General features: G+C 39.4%; 1 protein-coding gene across 1 annotated transcript in view; it reads right to left on the bottom strand.

Moving 5' to 3' along the window:
* LOC122808333 (immunoglobulin kappa light chain-like) overlaps positions 1 to 23,967 on the bottom strand; it is a 108,665-nt gene that overhangs the window by 76,700 nt on the left and 7,998 nt on the right. Inside the window, exon 3 of the mRNA XM_044079299.1 lies at positions 1 to 238. This exon is cut by the window's left edge and continues 62 nt beyond it. Coding sequence (XP_043935234.1) covers positions 1 to 238 — 238 coding nt within the window. The remainder of the gene's footprint in view (positions 239 to 23,967) is intronic.

Consider the following 23,967-nt stretch of genomic DNA (forward strand, 5'->3'; position numbering starts at 1 on the left):
GTCTTTTTGTTCCAAATTTCTGTCGGTATTTTTAGCTCACTCATGACTATGTAGTCTCCATCTATAGTAATCATTCCAGAACTCATCTTTCCTGCCATTTCTTTTCCAGAAACATTCCAAGATATTAGAGTGTGTGGAGGAAGATCATATACCAGGCAGACAAGTGTCACAGCAACTGCAGGTGTATTATCTTGTGGCGGAACAGAAATAATTATGGTAGGCTTCTTCACAGTTCTGTCTGGACATAAAAAAAGTTTATTCACATTAATTATGCTAGCATCATTTATATAAAATTTTCATATTTATTCATTTAAAGAAAAATGACAAAATAACATCCAGTTAAATAAGGCATATTTCACATAGAACCTGAATAAAGGGAGAATAATAGCAAAGATGTGTATAGTTGCATAAAAGTTTATATTGGCTCAGTCAGTCCTCATTAATAATATGATTTAATGTTCAATGTAGTTTTGCAGCTATTAAGCATAAACATTTCTATGTTATTTTGCAAAAGTGAGATTCAACAGCACTCTATTCAGGAGAAACTCACCTGCCAAAAGTAGCTTTCTCAGAGGCAAACTGTTTCAGAAATAAAATTACAAAATGTTTAGCCTGGCTCCATGGCACAAAGTGATGGAACCCTGATTGTGATCCAGGTGATCTGGGTTTGATTAGTGGCCATGGCACTTTTGGAGGCAGGCATCAGGGAAAGCAGTGAAGATGTGTGACTTGCTTAACTCTGCTAGGAGGAAGGAGAGGTTTGCATGCACTCAAAGGATCACATTGTGTGGGTGCAATTTTATCTAATGGTGAACAGGGAAACCACCTCCTGTAGTTTGTGGCTCAGGTGAGTCTGTCTTGAAGGAACCAGACTTTATAAGAGTAAAAGAACTTCTCTGTCAGCCCAATGCACATCCCCTTCCCTAGCCCTAAGCCAAGTCTGTCTGGATTTAAAGGCATGATACAAACTACCACTGATGACTGCCTTAAAAATGGGCCTTCTCATATAATCTTCATCAAGGTGATGGTGAACAAATCAAATGATTGACCAGGAAATGAAACTGATGATTAGCAGGCAGTGGGGTAAGGTATGTCAGAAACGGAATAAAATTAAGCAAATCACAAAATGCTTTCTGAAGGTTGCAGTTTTTTTTTTATCCCCTTCCCCATTCACAGGCACACACACACACACACACACACACACACACACACACACACACACACACACACACACACACACACACACACACACACACACACAATGTGCACTTAATATAATCAACTTTTACTTCATTGCATTTGGAGGTAAAGGATGCTTCCCCAAAATTAATCATATATTTTTGTTCATCTCTTTACAAAGTAACCAAGGGAAGAGCATTGTTATCAGAAAAAGAGATGGGATGGTCACTGATGTGCATACATAGTTGCATATCAGAACTACCATGGAGAAAGAAAAAAAGGAACACAAGGCATTGTAGGGGTAGAAAGCATGGAAGTTTGTTAAGGTAACTCTCAAAGAGTATAAAGTGTTGTGTTTGTACTCTGCAGACCACTGGCAAACCTCAGTGGTATCACCTTGAAAAAAGTGATAATTTCAGGGTAGCAAATGTTGTCTCCTGTAAGAGACAGAATCAAGACAATATTCTTTTAGTCTTTAGTTTGTTAGTCTGATAGTAATCTCCAAGGCAGTATTAGAAAAAAAATGCATTGGAGAATGGTGGAGTTTCCAAATGATAAAGGTATTTCAAATTACATAGTTATAAACAAATTTGCCTTTTAATTTATTTCATGCAATTTATTTACATTATAGTTTGAACCACTTTGGGAATATTTCCAATTAACAATTGCCGAGAGGAAAAACAAAAGTTACACAACACAACAATGAACATTAGAATTAAATATGCAGAAATATAGATCTTTTAAAAGATTTGTCTGTTAAAGTGATTACGATTAATGGAGGAATATACCTTTATGCAACCAACTAGTAAAAATAAAGTCATTTTAAATAAAATATTTCCTGCATCTACAAGAAACCAGAGTACTGCTGAAATCTGGGAATAGAAGAAAAAAATGGTTCAACCCAAGACATTAAAGCCCATGGGAAAATAGATATTATAAATGTATAAATATACTTCCATAAACATACAAGTACTCCTTTTCTAAAGAAATGGCCTTGGTGGTTTGATAAAAATATGCATCAACAAACTCTTTGCCCTAATGAACCCTTAATGTGAAACAATTCAGTAGCTTACAAAAAAGCTAACTGTACGCCTGACTGAGGCTTGTGGGTGTCAAAACTTTATAGATAATGGCTGATCTTAACCACGCTGACGCACTATATAAATTGAAGCACATATGCATTAAGTGTTATTGCAGTCTGTACATTTACAGATTGCATAATCTATATAAGATTACAAAAACGTCTGTATTCCATCTGCTAACTGCACTTTTGTTAACCGTGCACATTACTGTCAAACTTTTGTTAACATTTTCTTAATCTATTATGATTTTATAATTACTAACACAAATTAATATAAACAATGAAAAAAGAACTATAAAAAATCCCTACATATTTCTTAAAACGTACTTGAACTTGATACTTAAATATTTCTCATAGCATTGTAGAAGTTTCACAGTTATATTCAAAGTACATTTATTTGGGTACAAAAGGCATAAACACTGTTTTAAGAAAACCTGTAAATGTCCAAACACCCCATGAAAATGTCCAAGTTCCACAAAATGAAAACAATGACAGATCCAGGCAGCAATAGAACATATATCAAAATTTCCTATTTATTAAACACCCAGATCTGCTCTGAGTTACAGCACAAAGGCACAAAAATTACAGAACCAACTGATATTGCCAACATTCCGGCAGATAGGTTCAGTGCTAACTTTACCCCCCTCTCACCCCCTAAATGGCCCATATATATACAGGAAGAATGCAGAGTCCCTGTAATCACAACTATGTAGGTAAAATCTGCACTCTCTAAAGCCAAAAACACAGCATCCATGGGACCAGACAACATCCTAGGCTGCATTTTACACGAATGTCAGAACGAACTGGCTCCCCAGTTAATCACCATGTTCAATAATAGCCTTGCATCAGGCTTTGTGCCCACTGAATGGCACACAGCAACAGTTATCCCACTCCACAAAGGGGGTGCCAACACTGATCCTGGGAACTATTGACCTATTTGCCTAACAAGCCTGGTCTGCAAGGCAATGGAATGAATCATCATGGAACTCATAAACAAAGACATTGGTAAACTCCAAACTCTGGATCCCACCCAGTTCGGGTTTGTGAAAGGCAGATCATGCCTCCTGAACCTGATTGACTTCTTTGAGGCAGTGACCAAAGCCGTGGATGAGGGTAAAGTGGTTCACACAGCCTATCTTGACCTGGCCAAGGCTTTCAACACCATCCCCCATTCTAGAATTATAGCTAAACTCACTAAAGTAGGTATAAATCCCTACATCACAAGATGGGTTACCAACTGTCTCACTGACAGAACCCACACTGTAAAAGTTCCAGACTTCAAATCTGACCTCAAAGCAGTGATAAGTGGAGTACCACAGGGTTCAGTCCTAGGACCTCTCCTGTTTGGTATCTACTTCTCTGAAGTACAGGCTAACACAGAAGGCCTCTGGCTAATGAAGCTCACAGATGACTGCAAACTAGGAGCCAAAGTGAAGACCCCAAATGATGTGGACATCCTACAGAAGGGCCTCACTGAGACAGATGCTTGGTGTCAGAGCCATGGCCTCAAGCTCAATGCCAAAAACTCTGTAGCCATGAACTACCACATAGGCAGCAATCTACTTAACACTGAATGCGTGATAAGAGACCATGGGACCTAGGTGGACAGTAGTCTCTCCTTTGATAGTCACATTAACACAGTAGTCATGAAGTCCTTCTACATGGCACACCTCATCATAAAAGGGTTCTCATCCAGGAAAAAAGAGGTCATTGTTCCCCTCTACTCGACACTTATTAGACCCATTATAGAGTACAGCACCCCTTTTGGAATGTACCTCACAAGACATCTGCAGCAGCTGGAAAGGCCACAGAAGTACCTCACAAAGAGGATTACTGGCCTCAAACAAATGCCCTACACTGACCGCCTCAAAAAACTCCAGCTTTACCCCGTAGCATGTTGTTTACTCCAAGGTGATCCCTTGGGTACAAAAGGCGTAAACACTGTTTTAAGAAAACCTGTAAATGTCCAAACACCCCCATGAAAATGTCCAAGTTCCACAAAATGAAAACAATGACAGATCCAGGCAGCAATAGAACATATATGTCAAACCCAGTGCTGTTGGACATGCTACACCTAAAAAAATCCCAGTCCCTCCGAGCTACATGCTCTAGGGACTTAAACTTGGTCACCACAATAAACAGGACATGCTGGAAGGATAGATTCCTGTCCCAGAGACTTCCTATACTCTAGAACAAGCTACCCATCTATGTCAAGCAAAGTTCTTCATTAGCACTCTTCAAGAAAAATCTTGATGAGTGGATGGGAAATAGGAAATGCACCCCGGAGATCACTTCTGTGTCTCTGCTCGATGGAGGCACAGGAAAATAACTTTCTTGGGTGGCGTAAGCCATGGAACCTTGCTGGCTAGGCTTATGTAGGCCCTTGGGCCGGTAGCCTAGTACCTGCCTATGAACCTATGAACCTAAACACATTAAGCGTTTTCGGCTCACCACTATAGCCTTCATCAGAGTACATCTACTATGTGAACATTTTGTTTTTAAAAACACCATTAGCCATTCATTGCATTTGTCTAATTGGACCCTATTATTACATTGCTTAAACCTTAAACATACAGTGTTCATTATCAAAATTTAAAAAAAGACAATAAACTGCAGCACACTATCCTATATAAAATATAATCATTCATTAAAAATCTACTTTCATGAAATTTAAGATGTTTCTCAAAAACGTTTTAATAATAGGGTTTTAATAATAGTGCTTTATTCTGATAAATAAATAAATAAATGGCACACTCTCAGACCAAATTAAATTTGACTGCAACATAGTAGATATCTGTTGGAGAAATAACCCCACACCAATTTCCCCAAGGTGACAGAAAAATAAAGACTGCACACAATGATACATAAATTGATGCATAGCTACATCCATCTACACATATGGTTGTAACTCAAAATGTAGAATCACATTTGATAGAAAGGTTTTATGGGAACTAAAAATAGATAATGCACAAATAAGTGAATGCTCATTTGAGTGAATCACATATGCTGAATGTGGTTTTGTACATTGTAGGCAAGGAGGAGTATCCAGGAAAATTAATCTTTGAATGATAAAGTGGTAGTTGTGGAGATGTGCAAGATTCTGTTATTGCAGTTGTAATTATGCAAGTGTTCGTGGGTGAGAGTTAGAGTTAGGGTTTACCTGAATGCTGTTTTCTTTTGTCTTGTGTAGGAAATCTTAGGGGAAATGTTTTTTAGTTACATAATGAGTAGGGTTAGTGTTAGAGGCAGGGTGGTGTTATGGTTAGGGCTAGCACACATAAGTTAGATGATGCATGGGGGGTGAATAGACATGACAATTTCCCTTCCTGACATTCTGTATATATATATATATATATATATATATATATATATATATATATATATATATATACACACACACACAAACACACACACACGCATGCACACACACACACACACACACACACACACGCACGCACGCACGCACACACACACACACACACACACACACACACACACACACACACACACACACACACACACACACACACATATACACACACACACATTAAATAAAGCTTTTAAATATAGCAAACAAGCAAGTATGAGAATAAGGGGAGACTGATACCTATGCCAGTGGAAATAATGAAATATATAGCATATACATCTCATACCATACCTTAGATGGAGAATTCTAAACTTCCCAGTATGATATGTTACAACCTGATTATTATGATTTTAGGATTTTGATGTTATTCTTATAATCTTCAGTCATTTAAGTTTCAGTTGCAAGACAGGGCAGCCAAACAGATAAACAGAAAAAAAAATCATAGCATTCATAGTCATAAACTGCAGAAGTATGCAAGTAGGACTGTTGAGCAAGTTTAGAGATGGGGACAATCTGATCATCCATTTGCAGTAAGTACATTGTTATGAAAGTATAGTGTTTTTCACCTATTCCTTGCAGTACAGAAGGCAACTCTTGTCAGTGACCTTCTTCTATTTTTAGTTTTGTCATTTCATTCTCATTATCCTCGGTAATTCCTGCTTCTTTAACAACATGCTGCAGAGACTCTTGCTCTTGACTAGCCTTTTCTTTTAACTTTACAGAGGAACCCTAAGACCCTAGCCAGTTTCCTTTTCTTTTCTTTGACTATTTGCTGTTATGGGTCTCTCCCTGTGTGTTTTCACACAGGCACCTGCCATTTCTTTAATTAACGGAATCTTCTTGTCCTTATCATGGACCAAGGGTACTTGCATTTCAGCAACTGCCCTCTCCTCTTTAACTAGCTTAATAAATGTGGGGTTCCTGATAAGATTCAGTCACAGGTTTCTAATAACACAGATGGTCTTCTGTTCCTTTCATTCAAGGCAGATTTTAGTTCATCTTGAGATTTCTATACCTATCCTATTCTCTTTCTCTGGGCTGTGTATTTTTGACAAAGTGTCAGGCTGATGTTCCACCCCCATCCTCCATTTTAACTAGGATATAGTCTGATATTGTATTATTTGACTGGGCTCCTTCCTCATACAATTTCAGCAAGACTTCAGATGGTGGACATTTTGACTTGTTATAACATCATATGTTATACTACGTACCAAAACTAAAGGATGCAACATTTTACACAACAGACTTTGCATTTCTACATTTTTTTTGAATAATTTTTCCAATCTCAACAATCATCAGGCTAGCTCCTCTTTTCTCTTGTGATTTGTTTTATGCCTAAAGACATAAGATTTCTTAACAACTGAAGTCTTGCTCCTAAAACTTATAAGCCTCTCCAATTCCTTTTCGGCTATCAATAATGTATATTTCGTTTACATAGTAGTGGTGCACAGATAATATGCCGATCTACTATTCTAAAAGTTACTATATCACAATTAGATTGGCACATTTTCATTAACAGAATATTGGTTAGAAGTCCTATTGTTTATATACACACTGTATTCATATTTTCATTACTAGCATACTGATTCAAATTATATATTTTTTTTTGGTTAAGCCTTACTAATTAAACACTTTTTAGCAATGTGCACCCATGTTGCACATTAGAAGCGTACCATTTCAGCTGATGATGACTTCTGGGCATTGCATTTATTTACAGACTTTGTTAGATAGTAACTTTTCGGTTTTGCAAACAAATATTATACTGTCACTCTGAAATGCCCAGTTACATAAATTATTTGTCTGAACCCATTTGAGTTGATCCACTGCAAGAATAGATATTTTCTACTTTCTATTCACTACTGGCTCAAATTCCAAGTTTAAGTCATACTTTAAATCAAATTATTCACCTCTTAGCCATTTTTATGGAATTAAATGTCCAATTATAAAATGCCAGTGCTTGTATTTCAGAAGACAAACCAGTTCTAGTAAGCATTTCCTAATTTCGACACAAATAATTCATTGCAAACACTGTGGAAAGGTTACTGGACATTTATTTCCCCTTATCATTAAAAAACGTTCTTGACGAAAATGACAATAAAATTAATATTTTAAAAATGGAGAGTTATATAAAAATGCATTGCATAAAGTTCATTTTCCCAAAAGAATAAAATATAAATGGCATAATTTGGTGCAATTGCTGCACCCATAACAAAACCCCTGTTCTGCTCAATGATTATCAAACAAAATGAAATTATCTGACACTTGCCGTCCATAATCAAAAATCACTTTATTCTTTTATAACAAAAAACTTCCATATCATTAATCAATATGTTACTCACCTATTCTAAATCAACATCATGTGGGACTGAAGTATGTAAAGACTTTATATTAATAGTTTCACTGACAACTTAAACAAAAATGTACTATTAGGGCCAACAAGCCAATCAGGTAACCATTTGAAATGTTGGGACTCAAAACAAGAAGGCTGAATGGCCAAAAGAATGGAGTTACATATATTAAGTCCAAGACGTCATTTCTTGGGACATTCCCTTTTCTCTGAGGTATGGTAATCTAAGAAGTGGTATATATAAGTCTGAGGGTGTGGGGGGGCTTGCGCCACACCCTGCCACACACAAAAAAATTCTTTAAGTCAAGAGTGATTTTCGAGATTTGTTCTCCTGTGTTTTCGGTCTTTTTTTTTTTTTTTTTTTTGACTTTTCATCACTCAACATTTTGAGAGTCTCTAGATCAGCTTAATTTTTAAAGTCTTTCAAAACAACCCAACATGTAGTTCATTTTCTGATGGTACTGCACATAATTAGCTGCCTGGAACCTCCAGGTTTATCTACATCTTAAGAGCCCTGTTAAATCCACAGACAAACTTGTATTTCACATTTAAATCCACCACTTCTAGTACCCGACAAGCAAATTGATATGTTTTACTGGTTATGGTTTCCCTGAAAAGTTGTTGCTCTTGGTTCTGTATATCCTAGTACATGACTGGCAATAGTCTCTGCCAGTTTATGATACTGGCCTTCATTTTAATCCTTTTAATAGCATCTCAGTAGGTCTTTCAGTTTTGCAAAGCTAGTGCAAAATTTTCTTCTTATTATTATTATATATAACATACACACACCATGGCTGTTTAACAAGATTTTTGTCACCAAAAATAAAAAATAAAAATAATAACCTTTACTCAATGAAACATTTATATATATTTGTATATATAGAATGCAGCCATTTTAAGACACAGGACCCAGTATAGTTTTGATTCAGCTCACAAACTGCTGTATCCAAAGTCACATAGTAATTTTCAAAAAAAATAAATATATGCACACCAACAAAAGACACATCCATGAGTAGTTTGCTCTAGCATTTGAATAAAAAATCCCAAACTACAGAAAGCTCCTGTATGCTCCGATTGAACCTGTCCTCCACTCAGAACTCATTATAACTGGTCCATGTTCATCGTACTAAAGCTTAAAACTCAAGGTATTTTGAGCAATCTTAAATGGGAGTTCATCTCCATGAACTGCCTGTGTCTCTGCTCAACAGTGGCACAGGAAAATAACTTTCTTGGGTGGCGTAAGCCAGGGAACCTTGTTGGCAAGGCTTATGTAGGCCCTTGGGCCGATAGCCTAGTACCTACCTATGAACCTATGAACCTATGAATAAGGGCCTACCTTGGAGTGATTCACATTGAGAGTCTCTACTAAAATTCCAGACATCTTCTACACAAGAAAATAAGCCAAGTCCCTTTTTACTCTAGCAAATCTGATACCTAGAACAATGTGCATGGTCTTGAAATGCTAATGAATCTACCATGCTTAGGAAAAGCCTACCTTTTATACAAGAAAAAAATCATACAAATGGACTGATATGGCCCAATAACCCAACAAACATTTCTCTTCTAGCTATGTATTCATAGCATTACTATGTACCCATTAATGACATCAGCAGTGCCTTAAGATCAGAAATAATTAGAAAGGTAGTGCAGAGTGAAAAAGCTCTTACAATGGCCTAGCCAACATGGGTTCAACTAGTGATTCGGGAACCTGATAAAGCAGGAGAGAAGGGATAGGTTTGACTGTCCAAGGTGTAAGTAAACTCAGTGATACACTAACTAAGGGGAAGCTGGTCCAAAGAGGGGGATTTGCCCTTGATGCTGGAAGTGGGGAGTGGAAGCAGGTAGATTATAAAAAAAAAAAAACAGATGGAAGCAAAGATGAGTCAACCCCAGTACACTTTCAGGATCCATGACCAACTCCAGGAATAATGGGGTAAATCCAGAGGGGTTGTAGAGTTACTGGTAGAACCAGTGTGGACATTGGGTTCTAGGACCAGGCTGGTAAACATGCAATCTGAGGGGGATCAAAAACATGCAAAAAAAAATAATAATTAGATATGTAACAGATTATAATAATTACATTACATACAACATTCGCTGCCCCATTACTCTCTCTCTCTCTCTCTCTCTCTCTCTCTCTCTCTGTCTCTCTGTCTCTCTCTCTCTCTCTCTCTCCATCTGTTAGTTATATTAAAACTTATATGACAATTACTCCAGGTAAAACTTATCAAACCTCACATCAGCACATCTCTTATCATTAAATCACTACCTGTCAAAACTTCAAGAGTTACTTTAACACTGTTCCTGCAAAGCAGAATAGTCTAATCCCTACCTGCTGAATCCTCCCAAAATTATGGAATGAGCTTTAATATGAAACAGAAAATGGGGCACCTCTAATGTGATTGCACAAGCTCAACCAGTTTTTCATCATCCTTATGCACTTTGATTGCAAATCAATTGAAAAAAAAGTATGAAAACCATATATTGATATTGTTTGTTATATCTATATCTATGTATATATATATATATATATATATATATATATATATATATATATATATATATATATATATATATATATAATTTACTGTCACTTATTTCCCCACATATGAGACCAGAACTCTGAATACTGAAATTACAGTTCCTGTTTTTTTTTCTAATGACATCCCTTATATCTATCTATTTACAGATTACTAGGTAGGTACTAGGCTATTGGCCCTAGGCCCTATATAAGCCTAGCCAAAAAGGTACACTGGCTTTTGCCACCCAAAAAATTATTTTCCTGTGCCACAGTCGAGCAGAGCCACAGAAGTGATCCCTGGGGTGAGTTTCCTTTTCCCATCCAATCATCAATATTTTTCTTGAACAGTGCTAATGAGGAGCTTTGTTTGACATAGATAGGTGGTTTGTTCCAGATTATGGGAAGTCTCTGGGACAGGAACCTATCCCTCCAGCATGTTCTGTTTATTGAGGTGACAGGGTTTAGGTTCCTAGAGCATGTAGCTCAAAGGGATTGGGATTTCTTTAAGTGGAGCATGTCCAACAGCTCTGAGTTTGACATAGCTTTGTTTGTTAGGCAGAGATCACCTCTGAGTAGGCGATATGCGATGGAGTAAAGCTGGAGTTTCTTCAGATGGTCTGCATAGGGCATCTGTTTGAGGTCAGTAATCCTCTTTGTGAGGTATTTCTGTAGCCTTTACAGTTGTTGCAGATGTCTTGTGAGGTACATGCCAAAAGGGGCGTTGTACTCTATAATGGGTCTAATGAGCGACGAGTACAGGGGAACAATGACCTCTTTTTTTCCTGGATGAGAAATCTTTTTTGATGAGATGTGCCACATAGAAGGATTTCCTGACTACTGTGGAAATGTGATTATCAAAGGAGAGACTACTGTCCACCTGTGTCCCAAGGTCTCTTATCACACTTTCAGTGTTAAGTAGACTACCACCTATGTGGTAGTTCATTGGTACAGAATTTTTACTAAAGAGGATGACAATTTACTTTTTGGCATTGAGCTTGAGGCCATGGCTTTGACACTAGGCATCTGTCTCAGTGAGGCCCTTTTGTAGGATGTCCACATCGTTAGGAGTTTCGATTATGGCTCCTAGTTTGCAGTCATCTGCAAACTTCATTAGCCGAAGACCTTCAGTGTTAGCCTGTACTTTAGAGAAGTAGAGAAACAGGAGAGGACCCAGGACTGAACCCTATGCTACTCCACATGTCACTGGTCTGAAGTCAGATTTGGAGTCTGCTACTTTCACAGTGTGGATTCTGTCAGTGAGCCAGTTGGCAACCCATCTTGTGACAGGGATTTATACCAAGTTTAGTCAGTTTATCTATAATTCCAGAGTGTGGGATGGTGTTGAAAGCCTTGGCGAGATCTACATAGGTTGTGTGAACTACCTTACCTTCGTCTACGGCTTTGGTGATTGCTTCAAAGAAGTTTATCAGGTTTAGAAGACATGTTCTCCCTTTTACAAATCCAAACTGGGTGGAGTCCAGAGTCTGTTGGTTCTGTATATTAAGTGCCATTGTGCTGCAACTCAGAGCAGATCTGAGTGTTGCCATTGAGATTCTTGACATAGCTATAGAATGATTTGTGGTTGTCTTTAGAATCAGTGGTGATTTTGTTTTCGTAACTAGCTTTGGGGGATTTTTTGAGGGATCTCAGCTTCTTACTGAAGCTGACCAGGGAGTTCCTCCAATCATGGGATTTTATTCTTTTTTGCAACAGTTTCTTTCTTCTGTTGTAGAGTTTGTTTATGGCAGGGGACCACCAGATTGGCTTCCTTTATTTGGAGGATTGCATCTTGATTCTGTTAGAGATAGCATGATCCATGCACTCGTGTAAGTGCTTATAAAGTGCATTTGTGTAGGATTCAGCAGTCGTACCTTTATTGTCCATCTGCATGGGTGTCTTGACGTTTGCCTCTTCTGTCTTAAGAAGCATGAAGTTGGCTTTGAAGACATTTTTAATGGTGGTTTCACTAATGGGGGATAGGGGTGGGATGTGGATGTCTAGGGTGATTAGCTTGTGGTCGGATGTGACCAACGAGGAATTGACCTCTGGTGTGGAACACTGTTCGCCCATTTTGATAATGACCAGGTCTAGGATATTGCTGCCCATGGTGGAGGTGTGGATAAGTTGATCTAAGGCATTGGAATTTATGAATTCCAGAAAACGCTGCGCAAAAGAGTACACAAGTAGTTTTCCCAGTTAATGGTGGGGTAGCTGAAATTGCCCATTATTAAGGTGTTGGGTTGTACCCTAATATTTTCCAGTGTATCAAGAAATGAGGACTGGGAATCCTAGGGCAGGGTGGGGGATCTGTTGCAAGCTAAAGTTTGGATTCTGGTCTTGCCCAGAGTTAGTTGCACTTGGATAATCTTGGATGCATTATGCTGAACAACTAGCCTGGAGATGTGGATATCCTTAATGAATATGGGCACGCCTCCACCTTTAGTGTTTTGGTCCAGGTTAGGTGGCCAAAAGGTGTGGTGTGACTTATAGCCTGGCAATGCAGGGATGCTCTCTGGAGCCTTGAACCAGGTCTCTGTCACAGCACAGAGGTCGATGTTCTCCATTTTAAGGAGTGCCTCAAATTAGTGCATTTTGAGGTTTAGACTTCTAGCATTGAGTAGCATTACCCTCACATTTTGCTTGCTTGTACCTGTTACGGTGGTGAATTTATCATTTGAACCTTGCCTAAAAAAGGCACTATAGGTATGGCAAGATCCTTAGCCAGTATCCAGAATCCCAAGCGTGACAGGTGCAGGCCATCTCTGGCAAAGCATCGTGGTCTGTTGATCATGTCATCCCAAGCAGACAGATACTGGATCCCCTTAGAATGACACCAGAAGCTTAGCCAATTGTTTAAGTCAATCATTTTGTCCTTGTACTGCGGTATCATTCTGAGTGATGGCAGGATGCTACTCAGGGCTAGGGTCATACCTGCCTGGGCTACAAGATTGGAGAGTTCCTCCATGTCTCTTTTTATGTAATCCAGGGAGGTATGTCTCAGGTCATTCACACCAACATGGACAATGACAGAGTCATATTTGTAATTGTTGTGGAGTGACCTGAGTGCGTGCATTATGTGATGGATCCTGGCACCCGACAGGCAGCTGGCAGTAACTTTCTCCTTGTTTAGCCTGGTGAGTGGAACATCAGTGTGCCTGACTATAGAGTCACCTATGACTAGAGTGTCAGGTATATTGTTATGCCTTATGGGCTTTGGTTGAGTGGCACGCTGAGTTTGTGGGCTATGTGTCAATTGGGTTGCATTGTGGGGGGTGGAGGTTGCTTGCGTTTCTGCTTTGGAGGTCTCGGTTGCTTTTGCAGACTTTTATTGAGAGCCTCCATGAATGTAGGTGTGTGTTTTGTGTTTCTATGTGTGTGTTTTGGTGATGTAGGTTTTGAGGGACTATGTGGTGAGTGTGGTGTGGTGCAAGTGTTTACCGCCTCCTCTTGACTGTCTAGTCCAGTCTTGGGTGAAGAGGGATTTGCTTATATACATCTCTATATAGATGTGTTTGTATGTGTATATGCAGGTGTATATGCAGGTGTGTATGTGTATACACACACACACACACACACACACACACACACACACACACACATGCAGGTAGATATATAGATGTATAGATTTATATATATATAGATATATTTTGATTACTGTGTTGGCCTACAGAGTTGTGGCCCTCCTTCAGTGGAGCTCAGGGAGAAAAGATTTACAGCTATGGTATAACCTATGCATCAAATAAAATAAGATATTTGTTCAGTCATTGATTAGTATATGTCAGTACACAGAGTCTTAATATACCATTGGACAGCCGTATGAAGATTAAGTTAAATGGGTCCTGTTTGAAGGCTGCGATGCTCAAATACAACATTTGGGTTGGGGAATGCAAGGATTATACCACTCTGTTTTGAAGTGAGCAATAAGAGTTATGAAAATCAGACATAGGAGAAGAGAACATCTGAAGAGAAGGAGAAAAGCAGTGATGTAATTTGAAGTTATATGCATGAGCCTGTCAATTAAATAGTTAAAATGTTACAGATATTGACAACAGGTATTAAAGAAGTAGAGGGCAAAAGAGATAGCATAGTGAAGAAGTGTTGAAGAAAAAGTACAGAAGTGAGGGTATGAGATTAGATACACCACTAAGAGGATAGGCAACGGGTATTGTTTGGGAAGGTAGTAAGTCAGGGAGAGGTTACAGATACGAGGTGGGGTGTCCTGGAGATTGAAGTGAAGGAGATGATAGCCAGTGTGGGTGTGGACAAAGAAGGAGGTTTTGATGACCGAATTCTAAGTCACAAAGGTGACTGAGAGTTTAGTCAAGAGGGAAAGTAGAGAACTACTTCAGTGAAAGCAGTCTCAGGGTTTAGACTCAATTGGCAGAGGTGACCAAAGTGATCACCAAGGGTGAGGGGTGGATGCATGCTATCATGCTCAGAAGAGACAGCTGACTTGGCAGCTAGTAGGTCAAGGAAGGTTGCACATAAGTGCTTGGAGTGGAGAGTGGAGGTATAATTCTGACAAGTGCTACCTGTATCAGCAGCTAGCATGAACATGAAAAACAGAATGAGGGCATATAGTGAGTGGCTATGACACAGGACAAATGAGAGAAGCTTAGACTGCCAGAAGGATGATGAGAGACATGGTAGACAGACACGTTCCATACAAGGACTGGTGCCATCTTATCACTTTAAGAACACATGTGAGTAATGCTGTGCTGGAAAGGTATATCACAACAAACTAAAAGAAACTGGGCAGAGAGACAAATAGTGATGTAGGAATGGATGAATGGGCATTTCTCAGATGGCAGGATCATGATACAGTGACAGAAGGCTAGGGGACTTTGAAGTGTTTGGATTTAGGATGTGCAGAAATAATACACGAGTGAGATACGCCATTATCAATCATCACCTCCTTTTTCCATTTTCTACACAGAGTCAGGGTAAATGTCAGATGTTACTATCTCTCTCTGTCTGTTCAATACCACTCCCCTACCTGTCTTCAGCAGTCATGTCTGACTGTTGCAGATCTTCCAGCATGCATTCTGTCCATGTCATTGCTAGATGCATTTATTTCCTGTTGCCTTCCTGTCTCCCCTAAATCGTCCACACCATATTCTATTCTGCTTTCCTGCACATGTGCCTGAACCACTATATTCTGTTCTGCTTGACTATCTCTGCAATTTGAAATACTTTGGCTTCTGCTCTGATATCCTTGTATCTTCATCTGTCTCATGGTTGTCATCCTATTACCTTTCACTGGCCTTTCTTTTCCATAACCTTTATCTTTCTCAAGTGCTCTGCTTCACTGCCCAGGTTTCTGTGCCATACAGTAGCACTGGTCACTTCATTGACCTGTACTCCTTACTTTCGAGCTTCATTAGCATTTTTCTTTCACACACTACTCCTGACTTTTTGTAATATGGCTGCAGTTCCTCTCATTCTAGCTTTGACCTCATTATTTAGACTTCCCCTCTCCTCAATCACTCTTCCCAAATTACTGATGCTGTTAACACCTTACGCTATTTTCATTTCTATCACCATTTAAGCTTTTTATGATTTCTTCCATTTGCCGTCCAGTCAACTGTCTTGTCTGTACTCAGTTGTATCCTGTGTACCTTCAGTTTCATATTCCATTTCCCTATTATTTGCTGAAGTCCTTTTTAAGGGTCTGCTTGTAATGCCATGTCATCTACTTACAGCAGCTTTGTTGATTTGCCTCATCTAACCTCTTTGCTTTGTAGTCTTCCTCCAGTATGAACAATAGTGGGCTCAGTGCTGAACCCTTATTCACCCCCCCCAATGAAATCCCTTCTGTGAGGATAAACACTGTTCATGCTTATGGTATTGGGTACTTGTAAGTAGCTTGCAGTAATTCTACCAATATTTCTAGGACTTCAAACCATCACAGGACTGCCCTAATCAGCTTTCTTGGGACCACGCCATATGCTTTCTGCAAGTCTAGGAAAGCCCAGTTGGACTCTTGTCATCTCCATCTTCTTCTCAAATATCTGTTTCACTGCAGCCATCAGATTAGGTATGCTGCATCTTACTTTCTACTACTCTGTGTATTCAATTATCAGTCACTCTTTCTAGCACTTTTATGCAGTGTGACATGAGTTTGATACCTCTGTACTGCCTATAATTGCAAATGTCATCTTTGTTCTTGTACACTGGCACTAAAATGCTTGTTCTCCAGTCATCTGGAATATGTGTTTCTCTCCACATACTGTCAGTACACTCTGAAGCCATTTCTCTCCAACTCAGCCCACATCTTGGTCATATTTGCTTTGATCTCATCTGAGCCTGCTGCTTTCCCTGACTGCATTTTCTTTAGTGCTGTTTTCATTTATTCTAGTGTGGGCTCTTCTGCTTCTTTCACAGTAGGCTTTGTCTGTGAAGTACAGCTTATGTGTTTTTTTTTATTATTATTCAGAAGCTGCGGGAAGTGCTACATTCACTTGCCTTTGATGTCCTGTGGACCAGTGAACAGGTTGTAGATGTCATCCTGTATGAAGGGTGTCTGATGACTATCTTTATCTTTCTCTCTTTGCCTTTCAGTTTGATAGAGTTTCTTTGTGTCGTGTGTTGACGCACGTTCATGAACTTGGTAGTAGCGCCTCTGATCCTTTTCTTTTTTATTGCAACTGCTCTCTGGTTCTCCTAGTCTCTTTTTTAGTCAAACAGTATTCTTTCTTAGCCTGATCCATGTATTCTAGTTTCCACTTTATGCATACTCCTTGTTTCTTTCTTTTGACAACTTCGTGGCTTCTGCATTCCATCACCAGCCTTCCTTATGTACATTATTTCCATTCCTGGCCCAGAAGCACATCTTTTCTATAGTGTTCACAAATGTTGATTTGAGATGTTGCCATTCTTCTTCCCTTTCACCAGTTTCCTTGCCTTCCTCAGGAGCTAGAGCCCTGAGTATTTTTCCTTGAATTGTTGTGCTTTTGCTGCGGTCAACTTCCAGGTCTTCAGTCTAGCCTCTGTAGACATTACAGCCTTCACTGAATACTGCTTACAGCTGATTGTAGCCACCACTGGTTTATGCTGTGGCCTTATTGTTTTGCTGGGGATGATTTACAATCTCTGATTCTATCCCGGTGTCATTTCCTTCCTAGGAGGAAATCAACCTGAGTTGCATGGTGGCCATTTTTATATGTGAAATTGTGACTATCTCTCTTACTGAACTACATGTTGGCCACCATCAAACTATTTGTCAGATAGAAGTCTAGAATAGTGTCTCCTTCTTTATTCCTGTTTTGCTACCTCTGTGGATCATGCATAACTTGCTATTTCTTTCCCTGTATGAGCATTCAGGTCCCTCATTATCAACACTGACTCATGTTGTCTTGCTTTATCTAGTAGGTCCTTCAACTGCTGCCTGAAAACATTCTTTTCTTAACTAACACATCCCTGCTCTGAGACATAGGCTGAGATTATGATTACTGCTCTATCTTTGCACCAAAGCCTGATTGCCATGAATATATCACTAACTCTGATGCTATCACTCACAGTCTTCAGAAGGCTCTTCCTTACCACAAAGGATACAAATGATGTCCAGCCTCTTCCTTACAATCATGTCATCCACTTCCAGGTTGCATCCTGTCAGTGAATCAGTACCAGGTATTGCAATTCTTAGTTCATGTTTGGTAGGTTCATTGCTTTTACATCCAGCTTTCACTCAACAGAGCTATCCCAGGTAACTCAGCCTTAACAATTGGAGACCAGCCAGCCAGCCAGCCAGTAGCTTATTGACCCAGGGCTGCTGAGTTTTATGGCAGTCACACACTGGCAAGTAGAGGCCCATAGACCCCATTAGCATGCATCTCTGGTGTAGAAAGGAGTAGTCTGGATCCCCAAGCCACTTTATTCCTGCAAATATCCATGCTCATTGCTTGGTGACGTTACTCAATGTGACCATCTCATCTAGAGCCAAGTTTTACACCACTGAGTAACTAGCCCTTACACTGCATGCAGTCTAATGTGATTGATACATAAAACTCTTCAACTGGGTGGGATATGTGTGTAGTTGCACTCAATATGAAAGATGGCAACAGATGTCAGGTCAAAGAAGAAAAACACCAAAGTACAGAGAGGCAAGGGAGCTGACAGGGTCAGAACTTAAGTGTCATGGCAATTAAGAGAGAGAGCGAAGATAGAAGAGCTGCTGAACTGATACAGTGTATCCTCTCCCAGACACATGAAGAGAGGATGAGAGACAGGAAAAGATAATAAAGTAGTTATTACAGGCACATCAATCTCATAAGCCTTATATTTAAAGCTATGGAACACATCATAGCAGAACTCATTTATGCAGACATAGGCAACTTAACTGATCTGTACCCCATTCAATTTGACTTTATAGAGACAGGTCCTGTCACAGGAACCTAGTAAATTTTTATGAAAAGGTTACAGAGGCTCTGGACAGTGGTTGTTCAATGCACACATATATGAATTTGGCCAAGACTTTTGGCACTTTTCTCACACTAGTATAATCGCAAAATTAGATACAGTTAAAGTAAACCCCTGTGTTTTCCATTGAGTTGCAAATTGCTATCCAACAGATCCCAGGATGTGAATGTTGCTGGTATTCTGTCTGAACTTAAAATTGTAACTAGTGGAGTACCACAAGGATCTGTGCTAGGCCTTCTATTATTTGGCATTTAATTTGCAAACAGCCAAGCCAATACCACAAAAGTACATTTGACCAAGTTTGTTGATAGCTGCAAACTGGAGACTTTTATTAGTTCTTCAAATAAAAATAAACAAAGTGCAGCACAGTAGCATTTGGCCAGCAAAGTTGCTCCCATCAAATTTGGCAACCCTCTTCTTATAGACACTGTCTTAAAAAAACTGGGTAATGGGTATTTATGTGGAATGTTCTCACTCATTCAATCATCATGTTTCCACTATACACAGGATTTGTTTCTTTCTGGCCCAGTTATGTTCCAAGGAAATATCATCAGGATACAAAAACATTAGCTTCGCCAAGCTGGATCATGGTCAATGTCCTATTATGTGGCTGTCTCTCCCCATGTACCATAATAAACTATTTAGACCTGTCAGTGTGCAGACTAGTTTCATCTTTACTTTTACAATGATCAGATATTTGGGTTTAATTTAAAGTTTACATTTCAAAATTTACAGCAAAACCACCAACAATAATTTGGCAAAGAAAACAAAACACAACAAAACACATTCACACTGAAAAACAGACTTAGAGTGAGCTACTCTAAGTTTCCCTTCCTTTGACACTTACATTTATTGAAAATGCTTCTGGCATTAAACTACTAAAGACATGCTGGAATTCAAAGACAAACAATAAACAGTGAAGCACTAATTAATGGTTAGGTAAAGCATACGTGAAATCAAAAGACAAATGTGTAATGCATTTGCTAACAGCCTGGCACAGTCCATTGGATGCAAGAGTCCCTTTTCAGAGGCAGTCCATGAGCAGCCCAGGGGATTCAGACAGATCCCAAACACCAGCATTAACAACTGCTGGTAAAAGTAACTGCTTCTGTAGTACAGGAAAATGTGATTCAGAAATATGTTATCTGAAGTGAGGAAAGGCCTCATTATCATCTAATTAACATGACTCTGACTCACCTGTAATAACCATAAGTGCATGCTAGTACCTTTCTGTGGTAGTCAATACTTGTGGCGCATGCATCATGTCGGCAGAGCCACCGGCCTTCGTGCAGTCTCCCACACACATGTATACATTCAACTGCACAAACACAGGCAAACAAGCTGGCATACCCTTACCTGTTCCTGAGTTGAAAGAACATCCCTGATGTGTCTACTTATTTTGTCCCCGCCCTCATTAATCACAAATCCTTACAGTGAGTCCTGTAAGTAATACCTGACATTTGAGTTTCTTTCTTCTTTTAACTGACTGTAAATTGTATCATGATGCTAGACCCATTGCTCAATTAGGTGAGTCTAATGATTTAAAAATTTCTCTGTTGACTGCTGTCATCTTGCATTCCTTCTAGTTTTGTCCCAAAGCCTCCCCAACAGGAACACACCTCTATCACTTACAACTGCCTCAAAATTCTATAGAATACTCCTGCTTTTGCCTCTTACACATGCTCTATCTGTTGTAACTCATAGAACATTGCAATCAAAGTAATTTCATATATTGGAATTTCCTACTGATTATTATTATAATTATTTAAAAAATACCCTTATGTGCTAGCTCATCAGTTAGCATAGTGCATAAGGCTCCTTCTTGAGGTCACCCCTATGTCAAGGGAGCAGAGTTTAAAACTCTATCCCTTTTTAACATAACTTGTTTTATTTCCAAATAAATAATGTAGTAGAATTACTGGTGCCTAGTGGTGATGTAGAGGACTACCACACAGTTAAAGAGTTGTGTGCAAGTGCTGACAGTACAGAGTCTGAATCTTTTAAAGTGCAATTATGCCACTCTATATAAAGTGTCTGGCATCTGATGTTCACTTCACCCAATGTCTTTCAAGCTGAGAATATTGCTCTATTTTCATTTCAGTAAATGCTGGGTACTAAATAAAGACTATTCTTTGTGTCTAGTGTTCCCCACTCCCCCAGCACTGCAGTATTTGTTTGTTAATCTAGCAGAATTTGGAAGTGTGACAACCCCAGCTATACAAAGTCACATATTAATGTATACACACACACACACACACACACACACACACACACACACACACACACACACACACACACACACACACACACGCATGCACAAACAGTTCCCTATTACACCATTACAGTCACAGACATATTCCTAGATTCAGCCATATAGATGCCTGCACACACACACACACACACACACACACACACACACACACACACACACACATTGACCCCTCATGTCTCTGCATTTATTCACACATGTGAGCACACACACGCACATGCACCCTTTCACTACCTCTACACTAAACTCCTTTGCATTTAGCTCTAATTTGATCTCACCCACTGGAAGCAGTGGGTGATTGTGAGCTTTTGGCCATGTTCATTAACATAGCCAGCTGAGGTAATTCTCTGAATCTCTCAGCTGACTAAATACCTTACTGTGGGTATTTTTGGGAGGAGATCATGTGGTTAATTAGCATAAACCACTCCCATGGAATTAGCATTTATAGTAGGCTACAGAGACAGCCAACAGCAGTGCTGTATCACTTTGTGAATCAGTTATGGTTACCCAAAGGTTTAAGCCAGACTTACACCTCATGGTAACCTTTCTGAATCAGCCTGGTGAAGACACATGGTCAGAGTTGCACAGCAGACAAACAAAGGCCGAGGAAATCAAACCCTACATGACAGGAAGCAGCTCATTGCCTTATATATCTTCACTAAGTATCAGACAACCTGCTACAGCCTAACACAGTACATTTCACACCAATGAGCCTGCAAAATGCAAGGTAAATTAAAAATGTGTCAGTAGCTAAAATATTAACATTACACTTGTAGACTTCACAATGTTCAATTTTTTTCAGCCAAATAATAAACACTGTAAATATTCAACTAGGCAAGGAAACCAAGGACCATACCCAAAAAACATGGTGCATTTGATGATGCTCCTGTTTACTGCTATTGATTCCCCCCTCCCTTTACACTCAAGAGCCTTAAGGTGCAAGAACCAAGTATCAGTTAACACACACACACACACACACACACACACACACACACACACACACACACACACACACACACACACACACACACACACACGCACACACACATGCATAAACATGTATACAACCACATACAACTCAAATATATGGCTGTGATCAAATGAATGAAAGATATATAAAAGATGTCCTAGAAATGTATTCAATTCAATTCTGTGAGAACAATATAGTGCAACTCATAACTCCCATATTCTATCCCAACCCCTTAAGTCAGGAAGCATATACAAAAAAATAAAACATTAGGGACAGATTTTTAACTATTGATCTTATATATGTCAGAAGCTGCTTGCATACCAGGTTTTGCATTAGTAAGCTTTTTCTGAAGGGTATGAAGTCTGAAAATCACATGTGATGTCTTGATTTACAACATGTTATGCCTCATATGAGGAGCTAAAGAACTTCAGCCCTAACCACAAATGCACTATTAGCATTCATTTCTGAATGCTGGCAGTGTACTACCAAACAACTGGCACATCCAAAGCATGCCTCCACTAGCACTTTGCACGCAGGGTGACTGACTCTTTCGTCTCATCCTAGCTATGTCTCTGGGACAAATTAGATCTCCCAGAGAAGCTGATGCTGGCATCAGAATGGATCACCCCCAAGTATCTTAGTGGATGATTCACCAGGTTAGTACTGCATGCAACAGATTTGTATTAGGCAGCACTGCACATACAGACTATAAGCTAAAAACACCATACAGTAATCATGTTTTGTTGTATGAACATCGGTCATCCTGCAATGTTAGGGTGGGTGCAGACATAACTTGGGATTGTGTGGTACTTTTTGCATGCACATCGTTAGTGAGCATGTTAGGGGGGGCATAGCTATAGCATGGGTACTCATGTTTGCTCTGATATATTTTGTTGTTGTGTATTCACAGGGCAGAATACTGCTAGAATTATACTTATAGCAGTGGCTGGCAATGATGATAAGAGCAGTGGCTGGCAATGATGATAAGACACAAATACCTGATACACAGTTAGATGGTACAATGGCACCATCCTAGGTTGATAACTACCTGAAGTACAGGAGAAAGGTTTGTAATCAGCCAAGATAAACCTCATGCTCTACAGTCACATTGATTACCAGCTCCAGAGGAGGAGAAAGGCACCTCTAGGCTATGAGCATTATAAAAAGTTTTCTTGTCTCACAAATGAGTGTACTACATCTGGTATTGGCATATCCACCACTGAACAGCCTTGCAGTGCTGTCCCATGTGTCTCATGCCAACTCATGTCATAGATGTCCCCTTGTATGCATGATGTTGTTACCCAGTTCTTCCAGCAGTTCTGTGAGAGTAATGCTTAGGCTACAAAGCTTTCCAATATTGGGATTAGATCTATATGAAAGTGACAGAATGACTAAAAACAATAATTGCTCTTACAAATTATCTGTTATCAAAACTACCAAGATACAGGTTTGTTTCCATTTCTGTCTCTGTATCTTATTTGGGCCCTCATTGATTATTAGGGGTTCTTGGCCATTAAAATTGTTTAGAAGCAGGTTGGATTTGTGAGTTGTTTTGAGGTTTTCTCCCATGGCCTTGAAGTCTGTATTCCAAGTTTGCTTTGGCATAGTAGTTCATGAAACTGATTTGGAGTCCACATTCACTGCATGATTGATCTTATAAGGTTAGAATGGAATATAACATCTCCATCTCCTGCCCCATGTGGAAGATTACCAGTGCCATGATCACTGCTGCCAACACTGTGATGTCTGGTAGGGGAGTGCGGTACTTACCTGGAGTAACTCTGTAGGGGGGGGGCCACAGTCACAGTTCTCAGC

Source organism: Protopterus annectens, chromosome 8.part0 (genome assembly GCF_019279795.1).
Source record: "Protopterus annectens isolate FY-2018-M chromosome 8.part0, PAN1.0, whole genome shotgun sequence".
NCBI classification, from domain to species: Eukaryota; Metazoa; Chordata; order Ceratodontiformes; family Protopteridae; genus Protopterus; species Protopterus annectens.